Genomic DNA, 24,693 nt, shown 5'->3' with positions numbered 1-24,693 from the left:
ACACATACTACCCAAACAGAAGCAGCGCTTTGGAAAACATGTGCCTATACCACATATCCCGTGCAAAAATGCAATTATCCATAGATAAGTGCAAACCCTCCAATCATTAATAATACAATTCATGCGCAAAGTACCACATAATCCCTTCAAAAGAAGTCAACCCTACTTAAAGGGTATGTATTCTAGACAAGAGACAATCTATATGTTGAAATTCATTAATTGTATTCATCAATTACATATCATCATACAAAAAACATTTAGCAAAAACACATGAAACACATTGACATCACATCTATTAAAAAACAATTTTAAATACGCACACATCACACCAAATAGTGATCTCATCTCACACATCATTTCTCACCATCATACCACGTAGCCCAACATTTCTTGTACAAGAATAAAATTAAACCAGATGAAACAAAGGTAAATCCAAAATCAAAACTTGTGAAGGCAGCCTTGTTAAACTTACCAAACCCAGCCTCATTAATCATATAAAGCTATAATTTAAAACTCCTCAACATAGAGAGCTTTACAACATGTCCCTACTCCAAAGTTTTAAACCATGGAGAAAAGAAGAAGATTTATTAGGCAACCAGGACTCCTTTGAAGATGCTTTCAATGCCAATGAAAGCAGTATAACAAAAATAAATTTCAAGCAGTACAAAACATGTTGGACAAGGAACGGCAACACGAGGAAGACGTTCAAGGACATCTAAATGAAGACACTTCAGAGGGAAGTCAGCCTTATATTACAAGAAGCCAAGAACCACTTGGACATCCACTCATAGTAAATGAAGCAGAATTAGCCACGACTGAAGTAGAAAACACCATCTGTCAATATGAGGAATTAGAAGAAAACTTTGCTCTGCTGAAATCACAACTAAATGATGAACAAAGAATTTTCCTAGATGTAACTAAAGGAATTGAACATGGTTTGCAGCATGAAAGTAGAACTGGTAGCTGTCAACATTATAAACCTGTACTCCTCTATGTAAGGGGCGAAGCTGATTCAGGCAAAACATTCTTAATAAAAATCATCAGTAAATTCCTCCGAGAATTAACGAAGAACAAGCTTTCAACTGTTGTAACAGCACCCACAGGTGTAGCTGCCTACAACATAGGAGGTGATACATTACACCAACTACTGCTCCTTCCAGTAGAACACCACAACAAATTAGAGTACTACAAACTTTCAACAGAAGCTGCTCTGGAGCTACACAGAATTCTGAAACAAAAGAACATGTTCATAATAGATGAAGTGAGCAGTGTCTCCAACCTAAGATTGACCTCAGAGGTCCTTAAAATGGACTACGAAGAACTCTTTGGAGGAAAAAACGTTATTGTTTTTGAAGATCTCTTACAATTAACACCAGTGAAAGGTGAACCTATTTTATGTTTAAAACCTTAGGAGACAAACAGTGCCGTAACACACTTGGCCGCATAGGAAATGTCAATCTCTGTCAACAATTCCAATACAGATAACTAACTCAAAACATGCATCAGTCTGCAGACCTCACCTATGCTGACATTTTAAAAGGCATTCAGATTGGTTTTCTTTCTAAGCATACACAATCTATCTTAAATAGGAGACTCATCCATGAGCTATATGGGCATGACACGTCTGCTCCTGATGTCATGGAACAATTAGCACACAAAAATGTGAAAGGTATGTCCTTAATGCCAACCCTAGCAAGCTGTACACAATTCAATGAGACAATGTTAAAAAAAGAAATGCAACCAATAGTGCATATCAACTCCACAGACAAACTGGAAGTGCACGACATGACACTGCCTATGTGTCAACAAGCAACCGCACAACTAAATAGTTCAGAAATCTCTATCTCCAACAGAGTTGGTTTGGAGAAAATGTTAACATTGTGTTAACTGTAGTTAACTGTAGAGTAATTCTGAAACGTAAACTTGGCGTGGAGCAAGGTTTAGTTAATGGAGCACTTGGAACAGTTGTTGGCTTCCAGATGTATCCACGTGACAACAACATTTAGTTTTTCAACATCCACTTTGACAAACTTTCAGAAGTTAAAAGGATAGGACGGTCAACAGCACGATTCCTTCTTTTCGAAGACATGCATGTACGCTGAGAACAACTCTCTCTATTTCTTGCATATGCAGTCAGTAATCAAAAACAGCAAGGTCTAACCCTAGATCAGGCATTGATTGACATTGGCAGCACAGTCTTTAAAGAAGGTATGAGTTACGTAGCATTGTCATGCCTAGGTACACTTGAAGGACTATGTCTAGTCAATTTTGATACAAAAAAAGTCAATGCTGACATTCCGTGCATCATAGAGTACTACAAACTATGTGCACTCTACACACCCCATCTCAATATGTACCCTGTACTTCAAAAAGTTGTTAAAAGAAAAGGAATGCAAGCAGAACTCATAACAGATCTCTCAACAGTACCCCCGAAGAAAGTAAAAGCAGCTGCTACTCCATCAAGTAGCACAACAACAAAACTATGTAGGGCAAACGCAAGTGCACATACATTAGCACAAACAAAGAGAAATATGTCTTCTAAAAGAACAAGTAGAGGTCCAGCACATGACACAGACACATAACTCTCTGGTCTATTTAAATGTTCCAACACAGCTTGTATAAATTGCAATGTAAATGTAGCAATCAAAGTTCTGTTCCAATTGCCAGCAATTGTTCAAAACATTTACTTGAACAGTGCAGACCAGTTGTGTTTGCAGATGCTCCTCTGTCATAGAAATGCAACAAACAATCGTGACACCAATTACATTGTCTCAGGAATAAGGCAAGAATTGGACTACTGTGTGCGAATGATAAGATTCAGCATAAACACATAGGAAGATCCACAAGAATGTCTAATGTACTTACTGCTAGAAAGCAAAAATATACCTATAAATTAAATCTTCCAGATTTCATATACGTGGAAACATACATGCACTCTCTGCAACTATGTTGCGCAGGAGCAAGTCCCTCATGAACAATTTGTCTATGTATCTATACCTAATTGTGAATCCATTCCATTTTAGCAGCTGGTGCAAAATGCAAATCATGGCATATTATGTATTGTTTGCAATTCAGACAATCGTTCCCCCTTACACATAAACTCACATAGCCAATATGTAATACTAATGCTTTTAAGATACAACGCAGATGGTACGAAAAACAAATGCAAGCTTACTAGCTTAAAACAGAGGCAAATATCGCTTGGCAAGAAAATCTTCACAACATTAGGCATAATCAACCACACGGCTGCCACAAGCAGTGCGGGTCACTATACTGCATGCATTAAAAACATATGGTTGGTTTGAATGCAATAACACTTGCATAACTCTGAAACAAAGATTACCAGCAAATCTAACAAATTTCCATTTAATATTCCTTAAACCTCCATTAACTCACTGGCATTTAAAACTGGCATACGTTACTGCACGATAGACACCAACAGGTATGGAAGTGCTAAAGAAAAATACCCTACTGAACAGTAAAATTATAAAAATTTAGCATACACCAACTGGTATGCGAGTACATCCATAGTGTTAAAATGCTGTTTGTGAAATGGAAAATAGTTTAAATATTGCAACTGATGTGCATGTTGTACATTTTTGATAATGCTATACAGTTTTTTCTCCAATGATTATGCACACAGAAACAACAACTGTGCAAAACACACACTAACATTGATTCACCAATAATACTTAACATGTACTGATTATGAGGGTCTACAAACTTTAGTCACTAACCTGTAAAACTATCAACTATTACAATATGCCAACCTCTGTCTAACTGCGGCCATACCACTGCAATGAACATGCCAACTGGTATCTAACAGCACCCATAATACTGCAATATCACTTTCCTATACTGAAAGATTTTAAATCGACCTACAGGAATGAAAGTGCTTCAAAATATGCCCTGCTAAACTGTAAAACTGTGAACATTTAGAATATGGCTACTGGTATCTAACTGCACCAATAATATTGCCATTTTACTTTCCAAAGTTAAAATCTACCAGCAAGAATGAAAGTGCTTCAAAACATACCCTTCAAGACTCTTAAACTAGCAACAGTCAGAATACACCAACTGGTATCTTCTACAACCATAGTACTAAAATGTTTGTTTTCAATAGTACAGGACTGCATCAAAGTATATTCTTAAAAATTGTAAATTGATAAACAGTTAGAATACCCCAACTGGCATCTAACTACAACCATACCACCACCACTTTTGAAAAAAGCAAAGAACATTTCAATTCCTCCTACAGCAACGGTACTTGTAACAGCAAAATCACATATTTGTGCACCTTAAACATTCCTGTAAGTACTGCACACTTCAAACAAACATTTTCTGACACATAATGTTTTTTCCCACCAACCCAATGATTATGCAACCAAACACAGCAACTGTGCAAAATGCACAGTAATGTTGTCTGAAGCATAGTACTTGTAATGTACAGATAATGAGGGTCTGAAAAGTACATGAATGTGTGAGCCAGTGTGCAATACGACATTGTAAAGTACCTTGCCTAACATATTATGAGATGGTTTATCTACAGAAAAAGAAGCAAAGATTTCTCCTGCATTACCATGGACAAAAATCAATCTGTGCCCACAATGGTATATCAATAAAAAGTACCATTTCCACTTCAATGGTATTGTGTCACTGTGTTCCAAAATGTAGCACTGCCTATACAGTATGTTTAATGACTATACACATATTATTGTAATGGTTCTTTCCAATAGCCAAATTCCATTTCTGTACACATATTATTACAATGCTTGTGGCCAGTCCCTAAACTCTTGGGTGCATGGCCTATGCCATGCACCCAAGAATCTAGGGACTGGCCACAACCACCACAGCATAAACTGGCCATACACCCAAGAATCTGGCCACTGGCCACAACCACACACAACAATTTGCCCTTAACTTCCCAATTTAAACACTAACTGCAGATATCAAAGTAGACCGCCAACCCTATTTTTCACCAATGGCAATACCATATCATCTAGATTCCACTCCCCTACTCAAACAAGCCCTCTTGCAGTCACCTCTCAACCTCCCTGGGTTCTTCACCAGAATCAGAGAAAAAGTCTTCCTCCTCAACTGAACTGCTGGATCTCAGCTGCACTTTCTTCCTCCTTCCTTGGTCCGGTAATCCTTTTTTTTGTGAAGATAGGGTCTACCTCGAAAGGAAGCGACAGTGACTGCCTACCCAACTAGCAGGCCTGTGGCCCCTCTCCCAGAGCAGCCATAAGAGGGGAAAAAGCCAATGAAAGCATAAAAAACCCTGAGGCTCTGATAAGGATTCAGATTGGTGTAATCTTTGAAAAAACTTGAGCAGAGTTCTTGTCTGGGATGATAGCCAGGAGGAGGGCAGGCTCCGGTCTGGAGGTTTCAGGAGAGGACTTCTAAACTGGAAAGGCAAAGTAGTGAATCCAGTGCAAAGTGAATGGGGAAGCAGCAAAGAGAGTCCTGTGGAGGGGGACCCCAGGTGGAAACCACGGCAACCAGCAACTGGACGCCGTAATCCAGGCAGTACAGTAGGGGGGGGGGGCTGGGGAGAGGGGCCAGAAGAGGACAGGGAGAGACCGAGAGCGGGAGAGCCCAGAAACGAGGGAGAGCAACTAGCGGAGCCTGAAGGGCTGAGAGAGCTGCCCGGGAGAATACCAAGTGCAGGAGAGAGAGAGCAGGAGAATCGTGGACCAGTGAGGAGTGAGGCAGCGACGCAAGGGGTGGAGCCGAGAGACCGGCACAGAGGAGAAAGACGGAAAGTAGCGAGGCTCAGAGAGCGAGCGGAACAGAAACACACAGCGTATCACCCAAGAAGAAGGCAACTGGGTTGCAATGCGCCGACTGCCAAGAGTAGAGAGGCTAATAACCTCCAGGTGGTGGCCATGTTGAAAAACACTAGACCGCACAGCAGAATTTGGAAAATAACGTGATCAGCACAAGTTTGATGGAGGCGAGTCCTCCACTGATTCCATAAGCGCCATCTGACAGGGCGCATGACAGTATGCCCCCTTCTAACCCGGGACCTCCTTGCTTACCCGGGTGTGCCCGATGAAACTTCAGGACAAGATCGGGGGCATGCACATAAGACCCGGGTTCCCAGGAGTTCTCTGAACAGGAGTATCCTTTCCATTTTACCAGGAATTCTAGGCATCCCCTTCTGTACTGGGAGTCACTTATTTGAGACACCTCGTATTCTGCTGGGGGTTCCACAGTGTTGGATTTGTGACGGGGTATGGGGCATTCTGATCTCTCTGTGACTATAGGACACAAGAGGGAAGAATGAAATACAGGATGGATGCGACTTAAGCTCTTGGGAAGCCTAAGCCAGAATGCCACTGGATTAATCTTATACTGAATTTAAAAGGTACCCAAATAGCGAGGTGGTAGCTTTAAGGGCCTAACCCATCGGGGAAGACATTTTGTGGACAACCAGACCTTGGAGCCTACCCCCCGAATCTGGGCCCTCTCTGGGCCCTCCAGGCGATGTCTATATGCTTGTGCTTTCTAAGTCCAGCGGTCTTGCTGTCATGACACTAAGAGAGTACCAACTGGTGCAGGGATCTTTTGGGAATAAACAAGCACTGGTTGAAAAAGAGAAGAGCATTCGTCCTTTCCAAACTGTCCATGCATCTCCTTGTGATAGCCGCTTGTCCTTGGACAGTTGCTTTCTTAACTTTCTGGAGAAATGTAGAAAAGATATTCAGATTTGTTGTCTGAAGCCCATTCAGATACATCACAATGGGAAAGGGCATCTGCAAGGGTGTTCTGGCTTCCGGGTAGGTAGGTAATTGAGAAATCATATTGTGCAAAGAAATTGGCCCATGTTGCCTGGTGGGAGTTGACACATTCCATGCGTTGAAGGACCTTCAAGTTCTTATGATCAGTGCGAATGACAAAACAGTGTGTGCCTCCCTATAGTAGATTGCGCCATTCTTCGCAGGCCAGCTTCATGGCAAGAAGCTCTTTCTCAATCAAGGATAGTTGCTTTGGCTAGGTGTGAGGGTCTTGGAAAGGTATGCAATCGGGTGTTCCAGGCCTTCGTGTTCTTGGAGCAAAGCCGCTCCTATGGCTGCTGCTGAAGCATCTGACTCCACGATGAAAGGCTGATTTTGGTCTGCTTGGCGCAGACCTGGAGCTGAGCGGACCAGGCCTTTGAGATGCTTGAAACTAGTTTTGGCAGCTTCCGTCCACAGGAAGGGAACTGCATTTTTCTTAGCAGGTTGGTAATGGGTATTACCACTCCTGAGAACTCTGCTATAAAACTGCAATAAAAGTTTGCAAGACTGAAAAACCTCTGGACATCCTTAACTGGTGCCGGGGTCGGCCAATCCAGTATGGCAGAGACTTTCTTAGGATCCATCATGACACCTTGACCTGACAAGATGAACCCCAGATACGGAATGGTGGACACTACAAAGAAGCGTTTCTCGGGTTTGGCTAACAAGTGATGAGATCGTAGATGTTACAAGACTTCCTGAAGGTGGGATTGGTGTTCCTGTTGTGTAGAGGAGAAAACCAAGATATCGTCCAAATAGACAATTATTGAGTGAAACATCAGATCAGAGAACAGACTGTTCATGAAATGTTGGAATATGCCTGGGGTGTTGACTAAACAAAAGGGCATCACCCTGCATTCGAAATGCCCAAACGGTGTTCTAAAGGCTGTCTTCCGCTCGTCGCTAGAGCATATTATTTGGAGGTGATGGGCGCTTCTAAGATCCAATTAGGAAAAGACTGTCACCCCCTGGACCTCCTCAAGAATATCCGAGAGGAGGGGCATCGGATACCGATTCAGGATGGTGACCTTTTTAAGTCATCTATAATCGATACAGGGCCTTAGCTCCGAGGAATCTTGCTTGGGGATAAAAAAAAGTGAGGCCTCACGGAGGATCGAGAGGGTTGCATGAGACCGTTTTGGATATTGGCATCTAAATATTCCCAAAGCACCTTCTTTTTGACCTGGGATAGAGAGTACATCCAGCCGATGGGTATCAATGCTCCTGGTCCCAGGTCGATAGTGTAGTCTTTGGGTCTGGGTGGAGGCAGATCTTGGGAAATCTTGTTGACAAATACCTCACTGAACCCAGAGATATCTATGGGCAAACAATGAACCCCAACAGAGTCCTTAGGGGGTAGAGACCACCTTCACGGTCTTGTAATTGGCTTCAAAGAGGCAACTTTGATTTCAATAGATGCAATTGAATTCGAGCAGGTTCCGGGTCCAGTCAATGGTTGGGTTGTGCTTACAAAGCACATGAGATTCCCAGGGTGACTGAGAAATGGGCGGCATGGATGATGTTGAATCTAAGCACTTCCGAATGTTGTAACACCATCACCGGTATATCTTCAGTAGTGTGGGTGATTGATCCAGAACTGAGCGACTTGCCATCCACCCTTTCCACCTTCTGATCTTCCTTTCTTTCCACACAATGGCCCTCATTACGACCCTGGCGGAAATCGAAAAACGATGGCGGAAATGCAATACCGCCCTCGAATAGCGCTCGGTGCGATCATGACCCGTCACCGCAAAGTACGATGCCATTAGCGACACCATAGTGAACGCCAACGCTAACTGCACCAAGTACGCGCGCACGCGCCATGCCAAACCGTAATTAGCACCATGGCGCAACGGTACGCGAATTACGACCCTAGCGGACATGCACCTAACGCCATCAAGCACGGCGGAAAGTACCATTCCGCCATGGTGAGAAGTACGGCATCGCGAACCAACCGTAAACGGCCCTACTGAGTGCTTGTACACCGCTCCCTGGCCACATTGTACAACCCCCCGTAGGTGCAATGAAGTCACACAATGCAACCAGTGAAATGTACTAGTCATCCATGCCTGCCAACGAACAAATGAATCTCAAGAGGGCCCAATGGGAGCTGCAGGGCACAGATGGCACGAATACAGAAGCCATACAAATGGACATGACCTCAGTCTCCCACCAAGAAACGCACGCAAACACAGGCACCTGTGACCAGCAATATTCCGATAATCACATCATTCCACCTATCCAACTGGCTGACCGGCATCTGTTACACAAAAGCTAATCCCCCGCCCCTGAGCATGACATCATCAAAACAGTCATAATGGCAGCCCTCATCCCTGACCTCACTGGGCTTCGTAGGCAAACACGCCCAGCACAGTACCACGCAACTATACCCCGAAGCTGGAACCCAATGCAGATCTCCTCACAATACATCGCTCCCCAAATAGTAATATGCCACATCACTTGCAAAGAAGAACGCTACACGGTTCATATCCGAATAGAAATTTAATGCACAACAAATTCTCCAAGCCCATACAGCCATTAGGCCATGAACTCCAAAATATATTTCATTATTGTGGGCTGCATCCACAATAAATGACCAGCTACTTCTTGTGTGACGCCCTGTTCCTTCATGGTACACAGGGGCTACATTCCCGTACGAAAAGGCAACATGGAAGCGCCTAGAACCGCAGGCCCGTCCCAATAGGGAGGCACTAGTCCAGCTGAAAGGCCGAAATGTTGCTCCTAGCCACTAGTACTGCGTAAGGGCATGTGGCCCATTGGCGATCGTCCCATAAGATCGTAATGCTGCTCCACTGATTAACACGAAGCAGCAGGTGTCGGGAGTAAAATCCATCTGCAGGAGTGGCATACAGATGGCAGTGGCAAAAGGGGTGGAGATACCTGTCAACCAAATGAAATGAAAAAGAATAGTATGGCCATCAGAACTACATTTGAATTACATTGTGATCACACCGAAATCCACAGCCCACATATGCATGCTAGCCCACTCCAAAGGATCATCACCACCCAAAAACCACTTTCGAATCATAACTATCTATATCGAGGTGAAAACACTATCACAAACGAGTGTACCTGTGCATGCGTCTGTTAAAACAGAATCCATCTGATGGGATTGGTAACGTGCATAGACACAAGTGTCTGAAGGCGCGTCGAGACAGGGAGGGCTCAACAAGGCCAGATAGACGATGGTCCCACTATGGCAGCCCTGCATCACATAGCGCAGGGGAGGCGGATAGATTCCAAGAAGCCCTGTACATGGCAAACTCTGTATCAAATCATCTGTCCATGCATCCATACATCATTCCCTCATCCCGTAATGAAAACGCCTGTTTCCATACTCACATAACATGTGAAATTTCCATTGAGTCTGTGCGTTATGCAGCCTGCAAAATCCACTGTGCCCCAGCCCGTAATTCCAGTGTTGTGAAGTAACAGCCACTACCACCACGCAGGCAGCCCGCAATCCCACGCCTCCGAGCACATCCGTTCAACCTCACTGATGAGCAGATCCACACCCTCTACCGTTTGGACCGGGACACCATAACCGCCATTGTGGACATGACACAGGCTGACCTTGTCAGCATGATAGATAGCCCAACCGCCATCCCACCCCTACTGAAGGTGGTGTCTGTACTCCACTTCCTGGCCACAGGCACCTACCAGCACACAGTCGGACAGTTGCATGGCATATCACAGCCACTGTTCTCACGGACACTATTGCAAGTGCTCGATGCCCTCCTGAAGCACGCAGACGACTACATCTCTCTACCACGCTCGGAGCAGGAAATTACGAACACAAAAGTGGGATTCCATGCACTTGCCGGCATACCGGGTTGCATTGGTGCCATCGACTGCACCCATGTGGAATTGGTCGTCCCACATGCCATGGAGGCCCAGTACCGCAACCGAAAACAATTTCATTCTCTGAATGTACAAATGGTGTGTGACTCCAACAGGATCATTACACATTGTTGTGCCCGATTTCCTGGATCAACCCATGATTCTATGGTCTTGAGGAACTCTACTATACCACGCTACATGGAGCGACACGCAGGGAACAGATCCTGGCTACTCGGTGAGTCTCATTTCATGCATGATGATGTGGGGTATGTGGTGCGGCAATGACCTGGCATGAAGGGGGGGGTGTGTGCGTACGTAGCAATGGCATTCCTCAAAATTCCTTTCTTGTCCACATACAGGTGATGCCGGGTATCCACTGAAGAGATGGCTCCTCACACCAGTCCGGAACCCACGGGACCAGCATGAGGAGGACTACAACCATGCCCACTCACGTACCCGTGTAGTCATAGAACAGGCATTCGGCCTACTGAAGACTCGTTTCCGCTGCCCCAGCAGGTCTGGCGGGGCACTCCTGTACCGCCATGTGAAGGTTGCAAAGATGGTCATGGCATGTGTCATGCTCCACAACATGTGCGTACGTAGAAATGTGCCCATGCCCCCTGACGCAGAACTGCAAGCACCTGATGATGGTCATGATGAGGGTGGGGATGTGGCAGCACCTCAAGGAGTCTGCGAGGCACAGGAGGGCCGTGACATTCGTCAGCATCTCATAGATGCATGCTTCTAGCACTCACGCCTGGTGGCTGATACATGGACACGGGACTCGTGGCACTGTGTGTGTCTGGAACATGCACAATATGGACTGTACGCCTATAATGGCCTCGTACACAAAGATCAATGTCCACACATCTCATTGCATGATCGTGCATTGTTTATGGCATATGTGATATCATGTTAAACACCCTATCGACCCGCCACCCAAGTGAGACCAACACACCCCCTCCACCCTCTTACCTCCCCCCCGAACACCAGTGTCCAAAGATGCTCATTGTCAGTGGGCTGTCGCTATTGCAAGCCCCCTCTGCGGGTATCAGGGGCACCCCTGCCTGTGGAGCGCAGGTTCCTCCCAGATCTACGTTGGGGGCTGCCCTGGACGGAACTTGCAACGGATGATGTCTCTGCCTGCTCACGTCCATGCATGTCCCTAAGGGTTTGTGAGAGCTCAGTGAGCACACGGCGCACTGCGGCAAGTTCGGCACATACGTCTTTGGACGTCGCATGCAGTTCCCCCCTCAGGCTCTCGGTGCTTCTCTCCATTTGTACTCTCAGGCTCTCGGTGCTTCTCTCCATTTGTACTCTCAGGCTCTCGGTGCTACTCTCCATTTGTGCCCTTAGTGTCTCTGTACTTCTCTCCATTTCTGCCCTAAGTGTCTCAGTTGATGTTTCTATGTCTGCCTTAGTGCCCCCACATTCATCGGCATGGTCCTTGAGGAGCGTGGCCAGTTGCTGCTGTTGCACGATTACCTGGTCGAGGGACTGTTGCCTCTGCTGGGCCATGGCCATTTGCGGTGGTGTCACAGAGGGGCTGATCACCTCATGTTGCCTTGCCACAGGGCTTGTGGGGGATGGCCAGTCGTCGTCTTGTGGGTGCCCCTGCGTGGTATCCTCATGGTGTACGGGATGGAACAGACAGGGGGATTGAGACAGGTCATGGATGGATCTAACTTCGACATCCCCGTTTTCTGTGTCGGAGCATGCTGCCATTAATGCAGTATCACCTATGGTGCTGCTGCCACCAGAAGCAGTGCCTACTGTGGCATCCATTGGGGGGACCTGTGGTGGTGGTGTTGTGGGCATGCTGGCTGCTGGGGTGCCTGTTGGAGTTCCCTCCTGTGTGCTGTCACTTGATTTGTGCTGCTGCCGTGTCTTGATGCGTGCAGCTGAGGTGGAGGGTCTTTGGCCGTTGGTCTTGGCCCTCTTTGCAGGTGTGCTGGTAGGGGTGTCCTGGAGCTCGTCGTTTGGATCGGACCCTGTGGTGGAGTAAAGGAGGGCGAGCGTTATTAATGGGTCTGTGGGAATTGGAATGGCAATGTATCACATGCATTGGGGTGGTACCTGAGGGTGATTTGGGTCGGGGCCTTGGAGGTGGTTTCATTTGTGTGTGGAGTGAGGGTGCAGTTGTTTGGCAGCCTGCAGTTAGGGTGTGCCTGCTGCACGTGTAGAGGGTGTTTTTAGGATTTTTAATTATTTATGTATTTGATGTGAGTTTTGAAGTGTGCTATCAGGCCTATGTATGTGGACGTTCTCCTGGACATGTGTTCCTGTTGCACTATGTGGGCACGTGGTACTTCACATGATTGGACGTTGTGGTTTTGGCATTGTTTTATTTGGGACACCTACCTGAATCTTCGGATGTCTGCACTCCTTTCTCCATCCCTCCGACTCCCTCTATGCTCTCCATTCCAATGGTGGAGGCACAGATTTCTTCCCAGGGGGTCAACTTGATGGGTGATTCCGATCCTCCCCCGGTAGCTGTGGCAATGTTGCGGTTGGCAGAAAGTATCCTACGGACGCGTATCCGCAGGTCGTCCCATCGCTTTCTGCATTGCTGTGGGTTGCGGGGTGCGGTCCCCACCGCACTTACCCGCTGTGCCACCAGGGCCCATATGGCCTTCTTGTTCGCAAGTGCCGTCCTGGTCATTTGCGTGGAGAAGACGGCGGCAGCATTCTCCTGGAGGGTCTCCGTGAGCACGGTGAGTTCCTCACGGGAGAAGTGGACCTGCCGCTTGCGGTCGCACGCTTTCTTCGCTACTTTTCCCATTTTTCTTGGTTTCACTAGGGTGGATGACGGGTTGGGATGTGTCTCAGGGTAGTATTTTTAATGGTTGTGTGGAATTTGTGGTTTTATAGGTGTACGGCGGGATGTTTCCCGTTCCGGGACCATGCTTTTACTTCCGTTTCCGTATATTTACGGTCACCGTACTTTCCGGTTGGCGCTCACTGCGGTGTCCGCTGAGATGGGTGGCGGTATTGCACCTAGGGCGCCGTATGGCGGCGGTGTGGGCCGTTTTGGGGTCATTTCCGCCATCGCGGACTTTGCACTTCCACCATGGCGTGGTGCTCGTGCCCGATGGGTCGGAATGAGCCGCACTTTGCTCCATCGTGCAATGGCGGAAACGCTATTTACGCTATGGCGGTCCGGTCGGTTGATTTCCGCAAGGGTCGTAATGAGGGCCAATGAATTCTGACCTTCTCTGCCCATAGGGTGTCCTAAAAGTTCCCTGTGGCTCTACAATTCTATAAGAACAAGTGAGTTGACCTTTTGTTGTTTGATGAGGAGTTCAATGGCTACCACCATGAGACAAGAGTCCTCTGTGGTGCCATAAGAGGATCCTGCCAGAGTGACATAGGGACTGGATTGAGAACCTCGGTAACCCGTCTCTTCTAGGACCGAGGTCATCCGTTTCCTGAATGTCAAGGGTGTACCCCTGGACAATCCCTGAGAACCACAATATATGCACCGTCCTTTATCCCTCATATGCTTCCATTCTTCTGGTGTTAGTGGGGATCGGGCCATGCCAACTTGCATGGGTTCTTCCATTGGTATCTGAGTGGTAGGATGAGGTGAATGAGCCAACAAGTCAGATTGCGGCAGGAGACTGCATGGTCTTCTCTCTGATTTACATTCCGTCATGTGGTATTCTATCTGGAGTACCGTTGAGAGCAGGTCTGAGAAAGTCGTGGAATGCAGTGTCTGGGCTAGATCATCCTTGATTTCTCCCTGAAGACCACGCCAAAATATAGCATATTGTGCTGGCTGAGGCCCACCAGCCTCGGCAGCTAGTCGCTTGAAGGTAGTTATGTATGAAAGCGATGCTCAGAGAGCGAGCGGAACAGAAACACACAGCGTATCACCCAAGAAGAAGGCAACTGGGTTGCAATGCGCCGACTGCCAAGAGTAGAGAGGCTAATAACCTCCAGGTGGTGGCCATGTTGAAAAACACTAGACAGCACAGCAGAATTTGGAAAATAACGTGATCAGCAAGTTTAATGGAGGCGAGTCCTCCACTGATTCCATAAGCGCCATCTGACAGGGCGCATGACAGTATGCCCCCTTCTAACCCGGGACCTCCTTGCTTACCCGGGTGTGCCCGATGAAACTTCAGGACAAGATCAGGGGCATGCACATAAGACCCGGGTTCCCAGGAGCTCTCTGAACAGGAGTATCCTTTCCATTTTACCAGGAATTCTAGGCATTCCCTTCTGTACTGGGAGTCACATATTTGAGACACCTCGTATTCTGCTGGGGGTTCCACAGTGTTGGATTTGTGACGGGGTATGGGGCATTCTGATCTCTCTGTGACTATAGGACACAAGAGGGAAGAGTGAAATACAGGATGGATGCGACTTAAGCTCTTGGGAAGCCTAAGCCAGAATGCCACTGGATTAATCTTATACTGAATTTAAAAGGTACCCAAATAGCGAGGTTTTAGCTTTAAGGGCCTAACCCATCGGGGAAGACATTTTGTGGACAACCAGACCTTGGAGCCTACCCCCAAATCTGGGCCCTCTCTGGGCCCTCCAGGCGATGTCTACATGCTTGTGCTTTCTAAGTCCAGCGGTCTTGCTGTCATGACACTAAGAGAGTACCAACTGGTGCAGGGTTCTTTTGGGAATAAACAAGCACTGGTTGAAAAAGAGAAGAGCATTCTTCCTTTCCAAATTGTCCATGAATCTCCTTGTGATAGCCGCTTGTCCTTGGACAGTTGCTTTCTTAACTTTCTGGAGAAATGTAGAAAAGATATTCAGATTTGTTGTCTGAAGCCCATTCAGATACATCACAATGGGAAAGGGCATCTGCAAGAGTGTTCTGGCTTCCGGGTAGGTAGGTAATTGAGAAATCATATTGTACAAAGAAATTGGCCCATGTTGCCTGGTGGGAGTTGACACATTCCATGCGTTGAAGGACCTTCAAGTTCTTATGATCAGTGCGAATGACAAAACAGTGTGTGCCTCCCTATAGTAGATAGCGCCATTCTTCGCAGGCCAGCTTCATGGCAAGAAGCTCTTTCTCAATCATGGATAGTTGCTTTGGCTAGGCTTGAGGGCTTGGAAAGGTATGCAATCGGGTGTTCCAGGCCTTCGTGTTCTTGGAGCAAACATCAGATCAGAGAACAGTCTGTCCATGAATTGTTGGAATATGCCTGGGGCGTTGACTAAACAAAAGGGCATCACCCTGCATTCGAAATGCCCAAACAGTGTTCTAAAGGCTGTCTTCCGCTCGTCGCTAGAGTGTATTATTTGGAGGTGATGGGCGCTTCTAAGATCCAATTTGGAAAAGACTGTCGCCCCCTGGACCGCCTCAAGAATATCCGAGAGGAGGGGCATCGGATACCGATTCAGGATGGTGACCTTTTTAAGTCATCTATAATCGATACAGGGCCTTAGCTCCAAGGAGTCTTGCTTGGGGATAAAAAAAAGTGAGGCCCCACGGAGGATCGAGAGGGTTGCATGAGACCGTTTTGGATATTGGCATCTAAATATTCCCAAAGCACCTTCTTTTTGACCTGGGATAGAGAGTACATCCAGCCGATGGGTATCAATGCTCCTGGTCCAAGGTCGATAGTGTAGTATTTGGGTCTGGGTGGAGGCAGATCTTGGGGAATCTTGTTGACAAATACCTCACTGAACCCAGAGATATCTATGGGCAAACAATGAACCCCAACAGAGTCCTTAGGGGGGTAGATACCACCTTCATGGTCCTGTAATTGGCTTCCAAGAGGCAACTTTGATTTCAATAGATGCAATTGAATTCAAGCAGGTTCCGGGTCCAGTCAATTGTTGGGTTGTGCTTACAAAGCACATGAGATTCCCAGGGTGACTGGGAAATGGGCGGCACGGATGATGTTGAATCTAAGCACTTCCAAATGTTGTAACACCGTCACCGGTATGTCTTCAGTAGTGTGGGTGATTGGTACAGAACTGAGCGACTTGCCATCCACCCTTTCCACCTTCTGATCTTCCTTTCTTTCCACACAATTAATTCCAACCTTCTCTGCACGATAGGGTGTCCTAAAAGTTCCCTGTGGCTCCACAATTCTATAAGAACAAGTGAGTTCACCTTTTGTTGTTTGATGAGGAGTTGAATGGGTACCACCATGAGACAAGAGTCCTCTGTGGTGCCATAAGAGGATCCTGCCAGAGTGACATAGGGACTGGATTGAGAACCTCGGTAGCTCGTCTCTTCTAGGACCGAGGTCATCCGTTTCCTGAATGTCAAGGGTGTACCCCTTGACAATCCCTGAGAACCACAATATATGCACAGTCCTTTATCCCTCCTATGCTTCCATTCTTCTGGTGTTAGTGGGGATCGGGCCATGCCGACTTGCATGGGTTCTTCCATTAGTATCTGAGTGGTAGGATGAGGTGAATGAGCCAACAAGTCAGATTGCGGCAGGAGACTGCATCGTCTTCTTCTCTCTGATTTACATTTCGTCATGTGGTATTCTATCTGGAGTACCATTGAGAGCAGGTCTGAGAAAGTCGTGGAACGCAGTATCTGGGCTAGCTCATCCTTGATTTCTCCCTTAAGACCACGCCAAAATATAGCATATTGTGCTGGCTGAGGCCCACCAGCCTCGGCAGCTAGTCGCTTGAAGGTAGTTATGTATGAAAGCAGGTCGGAGGTTCCCTGTCGTACATCATGCAATTCTTCCCTTGCCACAAACCTAGTCTCCGGCCGTTGGAAAGTCTGTTTTAGCAGTGCTAGGAAACCCCCATAATCATGACGTACTGGGTTGGCACTGGTCACCAACGGCGTAGCCCAGGCTAATGTGTTCCCAATCATATTAAAAATCATATACCCAACCCGGACAAGTTTCCGAAGAGTAGGTGCTAGCCCTGAAAGTAAAATGTACCATGCAGGCTTCAACAAATTCCTTCAGTTTCTTTGGAGACCTATCAAATTTCCAAGATGATAGGGCCATGGGTGGGAGTTCAGAAGGGTGGTGTTCCCGAGTAGAAGTGAGCTTGTGAAGAACAGAGTTCTCAGTCTTTAGGTTTTGTACTTCTTGTGTAAGTCCCTGGACAGTGACCAGCAACACCTGGGCTTGCTCTGCAGTAGCCATGATGTCCCTTGGCAATTGCAAACTGTCAACCTCCCTGGGTTCTTCACCAGAATCAGAGAAAACTTCTTCCTCCTCACCTGAACTGCTGGAGCTCAGCTCCGATTTCTTGCTCCTTCTCCTTGTCCGGTAATCCTTTTTTTGTGAAGGTAGGGTCTACCCTGAAAGGAAGCCACAGTGACCGCCTACCCAACTAGCAGACACGTGGCCCCTCTCCTGGAGCAGCCACAAGAAGGGAAAAAGCAAATGAAAGCATAAAAACTCCCTGAAGCTCTGATGAGGATGCAGATTAGTGTAATCCTTGAGGAAGCTTGAGTAGAGTTCTTGTCCATGTTGATAGCCAAGAGAACGGCCGGCTCCGGTCTGGAGGTTTCAGGAGACGACTCCTAAACTGGAGAGGGGGAGTAGCGATTGCAGGGCAACGTGAATGGAGAAGCAGGGAAGAGAGCCCTGCGGGGGGAGACCCCAGGCGTAAACCACAGCAATTAGCAACTGGAGGCTGTATTCCAGGAAGTACAGTAAGGGGATGCTTGGGTGAGGAGCCAGAGGTGGACATGGAGAGCGAGAGAGGGAGAGCCCAGAAACGAGCAAGAGCAACGGGTGGAGCCCGAAGGGCTGAGAGAGCTGCCGGGAGAATACTAAGCAAGGGAGAGAGAGAGCAGGATAACTGCAGATCAGCAAGGAGTGAGGCAGTGCCATGAGGGGCGGAGCCAAGAGGCCGGTGTGGAGGAGAAAGGTGGAAAGTAGCGCGGCTCAGAGAGCGAGCAGAACAGAAACACACAGTGTGTCACCCAAGGAGAAGGCAACTGGGTTGCAACGTGCTGACTGCCGGGAGAAGAGAGGCTAAGAACCTCCAGGTGGCGGCCATGTTGAAAAACAATCGACCGCACAGTGGAACGTGGAAAACAACGTGATGGGTAAATTTAATGGAGACAAGTGCTCCACTGATTTCTAAACCGCCATCTGCCAGGGAGCATGACATCACCAAATAACCCCAAACATGTTTCTCCAACTGCCCACCAAACACTACCTACTGCAACAGTTGTGGGGAAATTCTTGGTTGCATGGCCATATGATACTGCAGTAGTTGTGCTAGAGCCTAGATTCTTGGGTGCATGGCCTAATTTTAACCTATGCAAACATCCTCATATCTTCTACGTTCCACTCCCCTCCCCTAATGAAGCCTGCCTGCAGTCACCAGATAAGCTGCCCGCCCAAAGCCCGTCCATCCATGGACTGCTCCGGTGCCTGCGGACGTCCGTGCCACCCGTACCATCTTCTTCCACCTAAACATAGCCAGATATCATCTTCCTTTCACTCCTCCACCCTTCCCACTCCCACTTTCCAACACCAAATGTCCCAAAACATGTTTCCCAGCCCTGTCCCCCACTGTGCTATCCGCAGATATCCACGGATACAACCTGGTGGGTGTTTCAGAAAAATATGATGCACATCACCCTTGTCACCACCCAATCAGCAGGTGTGTTGTATATCCCCGGACATCACGCCACCATCCGGACCAATCAGAGTCCTGTCAGTGGAGGGAACAGGGAAATGGGTCCGTGTAGCGGACCCAGATATCACTAGTTTTTCAGGACCTATATTTTGCCTGTTTTAAAGAAAAGTACTGGACGGATTTAAATCAAATTTGGTGAAAATACGTCCAGCGGTTTCGGCTGTATGCGATGAGCACATTTTTTATCTGTTGCATCTGTGGAAAAAAATGTTTTGGCACCCCTCCTATAATCCCCCCCCCCCCCCTTGACGAAACCTCACCAACCTTACCAGAGTTATTCAGAGTTGTCCCTATACATTTTTTGCAAAGTTTGGTAAGGAATTATCCAGGGGGAGCGAAGTTATAAGCCACCCAAAAAGTGCTCTTCCTATGAGTTGATATATATATTTATAGAACCTTGTGTGGACATTCCCTTGTTCTGGACTGTAATACTTCGCTGTTTGGGATTCTACTGAACCACATTCACACCCCTCTTGTGAGTTGTACAAGACACTCTTAGGGGGTCCTTGTCTGAAAGGTAGTGTATGCTTCCACCACGTGATTGTGCCAGTTGGGGGCTAGCACAATTAGAGGCAAACAATGGGAAGTTGGTCACCAGGAAATGGTGAGGCAACTCGGGGTGCAGAGATAACATGACAAACATCATGACTGAGGAGGTGACAGAGGCTGCTCTCCACGCTGAGTTGGAGGAACATGACTCGGGTTTAGGAAATAAGACAGCTGCTACACTTTGACCTGTCTTTCAATGCATTGCATTACTCTTTTTTCATCAGAGAAAGCATTAGCACTTCCTTGTGCCAAGATCCAATTTAACACCAAAACTGTACACTTTATTTGTTCCCAATTTCAGAACTGCAAAATTCTAAGAATGCTGGAGCTCCAAATTATCTAAATAGACTGAAGCGTGTTAAACTAGGCAGATTCACAAAAAATAATGTTTTACAAAATAATATTATAACACTTCCTCAACTGAACAAATGTTATGGCCATATTGTTAAATGAATTTGCTTAACAACAAGGTAGACTTACGTCACTCCATCCCATTGCTTCGACAAATATCACTATGAACGCCGTTGCCGTTGCTGATACAGTCAAAACCATCAAAAAGAAGTGAACCTGTAGAAGATGCATTGAAACAGTTACAGATACTAGTAGTATCACAGAGAGTTATTTCCTCTTTGTTGCTCTGTAATAGAGATGAGTCAAAAGTCTACTTTTATTGTTACAACATCAGACACAGAGGGCCTCATTACGAGGTTGGCGGTAACCCGCTGGTGCTACCGACGGGTTGCTGCCGACCTCGAAACACCTAATCCACAGCCTGACTTCCCGGTGCCAGCAGGACATTACAAGTCCAGGTGGAGCTGGAAGACAGGCGAGGGATTTGGTAAGCCCCCATAATGGGGACTTGGAAGCACCGGCACCGTTACTATTGGTGCCGGTGCTTCCATGACAACTCTGCATTCCGGGACCAGAGCGCCCATCAGGCTCAGACCTGCCAGGCACTGCAGCGCCAGCAGTCAGACGTGTGTAGTGTGGCACCCTTGTTTTCGCGACCGCCACACTCATAATTGTGGTCCGGAAACAAGGGTACCGGTAAGCTCACCGGTACCCTTGTTTCCAGACCACCACACGGCAATCACACTCATAATGAGGCCCATAGCCAACAAAGCATGTAGCATGTAAATCTAATGCCAGTAACTGGACGTGTCATAGCATGGATGCTCATATTACAGACTTCTCTTTTCTGTTCTTTTAAATAGAAGCAAGAAATACATTACAAAACTACAGCTCCAACAATCCCCTTTTCGTATTCATCCTCCCCTTTTACTCTGTTCGCCACAAATTGCACACCACTGTATAATGCATTCTCCCTATTCCAAGGAAGGTCAGCAATTCTTGATGCTCACACCTGCCGTCGAGTGTTCTTATTTTGCCATGTGTGACTCTGATTTATAAGATTGATGATTTGTAACAGCGTGTCCCAATCATGGACCTTGCATGTGGTATAAATATGGTGTGGTCTTACAAGGCATGTTTAGGGACTCATGTTCTGATAATTTCTGCAGGGGAAAGCAAATGTGGGATAATTGAATATTGAACTTTGAATCTATCACGGTCTAGTCCCCACTTGTTTTCAAGATGAAATGGGGGTCATTTGAGACCATTTCATTACAATAAGGGGAAGGCCATTTGCATTTGGGTATACTACCACAGAGTTCTGGAGGTAGCTTTGCAATGAGACAATCATATTTGTGATTGTTTTTTGCTCACAGTAGTGCTTTATTTAAGTGCATCAACCAAATTATTGTTGGGCAAGTACCTGCTTTGGCCCGGACAATGGCAGACCAGGTGGAAGCAAAAGAAGAGCAGCAGCACAAGTTCTTTTTGATCAAGACAAAACAGTGGCTGACACTACAGGAGACAGTTGTCTACCAACCAGCTTAAGTTGGCACCACATGTGTATGTACTTTTCATGAAATATGTGTACACGGGACTCGTATTATAATGTTGCGAAAAAAGTGTCAAGGAACATTGCAATAAATATCATACCCTAATTAGTGCATTGAACGATGCATTGATATAAATAGTATTCTATTATAGGGTTCTATTTAGTATACTAAGCTACTCATGCAGAAACATAACATTGTGTGCAGCGTACAAGATGAAGGTATAATATTCGTAATGTTAATATGTTGAATCATGAAATGATAATTGTTTTCTTAGTAGATTTTTGTGTACTGTGAAATATGTAATAAGTAGCTAATAAAACACATGTATTACATAATTGCATTACTATAGACAAAACACAAAGACACAAGAACACATACCAATATGGGTACATACAGGGAAAGTGAAGTGAGCAAAAAAGCACAAGTAGTAGCAGAAACAATTCACAACTTAACTGATTATTTTCATGCAAATAAATGATTGCTCTGTTTCAAAGCTGCTATTTGCCCTATGTATATGTATCACTAGATGTGATTGGACCCTAAAGAAAGTAGTGAGAGTACAATGTATACAAATATGACCATATACAGGGAAAGTGCAGCCATAAAAAAACAACAGAACTGTCAGAAAGTGCTCATAAGTCTATTGACTATCTTTATGCACAAAAAGGATTGCTGTCTTTCAAGCTTGTGTCTTCCCGTATGTATATGTTTCATATGATGTGACTGGACTCTAAGGGAATTACTGTCAGAACCTACTTGAAGGATACGTCTACAAATAAAATAAAATGTTTCGTTTCTGACTGTTATTGAAGAAAACCATGTGGCCTAGATATGTCAGCAAAAGAAAAAAGAGTGAGCCAGACATGTGATGTCATCAGTGATATCATCAATGACATTTGTGATGTCATCTTTGATGTCGTGGGTGTTAGTCTTAGCAGTGCACGGTGGTGGCACGAGTTATGGTTGCTTAGCTTATCATAACTGGCGAATTTCAAGGGTTTTTCGGTTTTACTTGGAACCATAACGTCCCTTTAACAAAGTTGTTTCACTGAATTTCATATGTTTTTAGTAGCGCAACTTAACTATAACTTCGCTTTAACAAGGTTTTATCACTGAATTTCATAGGTTTTTAGTAGCGCAACTTAACCATAACATCCCTTTAACAACTTTTTTTCATTGTATTTCATAGGTTTTTACTAGTGCAACGTCACCATAACATCCTTTTCAATAGATGAAGACCACTAGCATCTTAGGTCCTCAAAGTGGGAACCCCGGGTGGCATCCCGGTGTAGGAAGGAAAATCTTTTACCAAGATGGCCACCATGGAAAGGGAACGTGGGGTGTATAAAGAGAACACAACAGGGCATGAGCGGGGGGTGGGGGGGACAGGGGAGCCACGTGGGCATGAGCGAGGGGTGGGGGGAACAGAGGTAGACACGGGGCATGAGCGGGGGGTGGGGGAAAGGAAGGAAACACGGGGCATGAGCGGGGGTGGGGGGGACACGAGAGAGACACGGGGCATGAGCGGGGGGTGGGGGGGAAAGGAAGGAAACACCGGGCATGAGCGGGGGTGGGGGGAACACGAGAGAGACACTGGGCATGAGCAGGGGGTGGGGGGAACAGGGGAGACATGGGGCATGAGTGGGGGATGGGGAGGAACACGAGGGAGACACGGGGCATGAGCGGGGGTGGGGGGGAACAGGGGAGACACAGGGCATGAGCGGTAGGTGGGGGGAAAAGGAAGGGGACACGGGGCATGAGCGGGGGTGGAACAGGGTAGACACGGGGCATGAGCAGGGGGTGGGGGGAACAGGGAAAACACAGGGCATGAGCGGGGGGTGGGGGGAACACAAGAGGGAGACACGGGGCATGAGCGGGGAGTGGGGGCAACAGGGGAGACACGGGGCATGAGCAGGGGGTGGGTGCAACAGGGGAGGCACGGGGCATGAGCAGAGGTGGGGGAAAGGAGGGGGACACGGGGCATGAGCAGGGGTGGGGGGAACAGGGGAGACAAGGGGCATGAGCGGAGGGTGGGGGGAAAAGGAGAGAGACACAGGGCATGAGCGGGGGGTGGGGTGGAACAGGGGAGACACGGGGTATGATCAGGGGGTGGGGGAACAGGCAAAACACGGGGCATGAGCAGGGGGTGTGGGGAACAGGCAAAACACGGGGTATGAGCAGGGGGTGGGGGAAACAGCGCAGACACGGGGCATGAGAGGGGAGTGTGAGGGAAAGGATGGCGACACGGGGCATGAGCGGGGGTGGGGGGAAAGGAGGGAGACACGGGGCATGAGCGGGGGTTGGGGGGAACAGGGGAGACACAGGGCATGAGCAGGGGGGTGGGGGCAACAGGGGAGACACGGGGCATGAGCGGGGCTGGGGGGAAAGGAGGGAGACAGGGGGCAAGAGCGGGGGGTGGGTGGGAAAGGAGGGAGACATGGGGCATAAGCGGGGGGGGTGGGGGTAACACAAGGGAGACACGGGGCATGAGCAGGGGGTAACACAAGGGAGACAAGGGGCATGAGCAGGGGGTCGGGGGTAACAGAAGGGAGACACGGGCATGAGCAGGGCTAACACAAGGAAGACACGGGGCATGAGCGGGAGGTAGCACAAGGGAGAAGCGGGGCATGAGCGGGGGGTGGGGGTAACACAAGGGAGACACTGGGCATGAGCAGGCGGTGGGGGGCGAAACAGGGCACACACGGGGCATGAGCTGGGGGTGGGGGGGAACAGAGCACACACAGGGCATGAGCGGGGGGTGGGGTGCAACAGGGCACACATGGCATGAGCGGGGGTGGGGGGAACAGGGCACACAGGGCATTAGCGGGGGTGGGGTGAACAGGGCACACGCGGCATGAGCGGAGGATGGGGGGGTACACGAGGGAGAAATGGGGCATGAGCGGCGGGTGCGGGGAGCAGGGGAGACACAGGGCATGAGCGGAGGATGGGGGTAACACGGGGCATGAGTGAGGGGTGGGGGTAACAGGGGAGAAACG

General features: G+C 47.5%; 1 protein-coding gene across 1 annotated transcript in view; it reads right to left on the bottom strand.

The window, feature by feature from the left end:
- The window catches only part of LOC138540371 (putative ferric-chelate reductase 1), a 1,004,090-nt gene that overhangs the window by 341,674 nt on the left and 637,723 nt on the right, over positions 1-24,693 (bottom strand). The window contains exon 11 of the mRNA XM_069641679.1: positions 20,274-20,360. Coding sequence (XP_069497780.1) covers positions 20,274-20,360 — 87 coding nt within the window. The remainder of the gene's footprint in view (positions 1-20,273; positions 20,361-24,693) is intronic.

This window comes from Ambystoma mexicanum, chromosome 1q (assembly GCF_040938575.1).
Source record: "Ambystoma mexicanum isolate Mex_15411 chromosome 1q, UKY_AmexF1_1, whole genome shotgun sequence".
NCBI classification, from domain to species: Eukaryota; Metazoa; Chordata; class Amphibia; order Caudata; family Ambystomatidae; genus Ambystoma; species Ambystoma mexicanum.
This window is presented reverse-complemented; position numbering and strand designations above follow the sequence as displayed.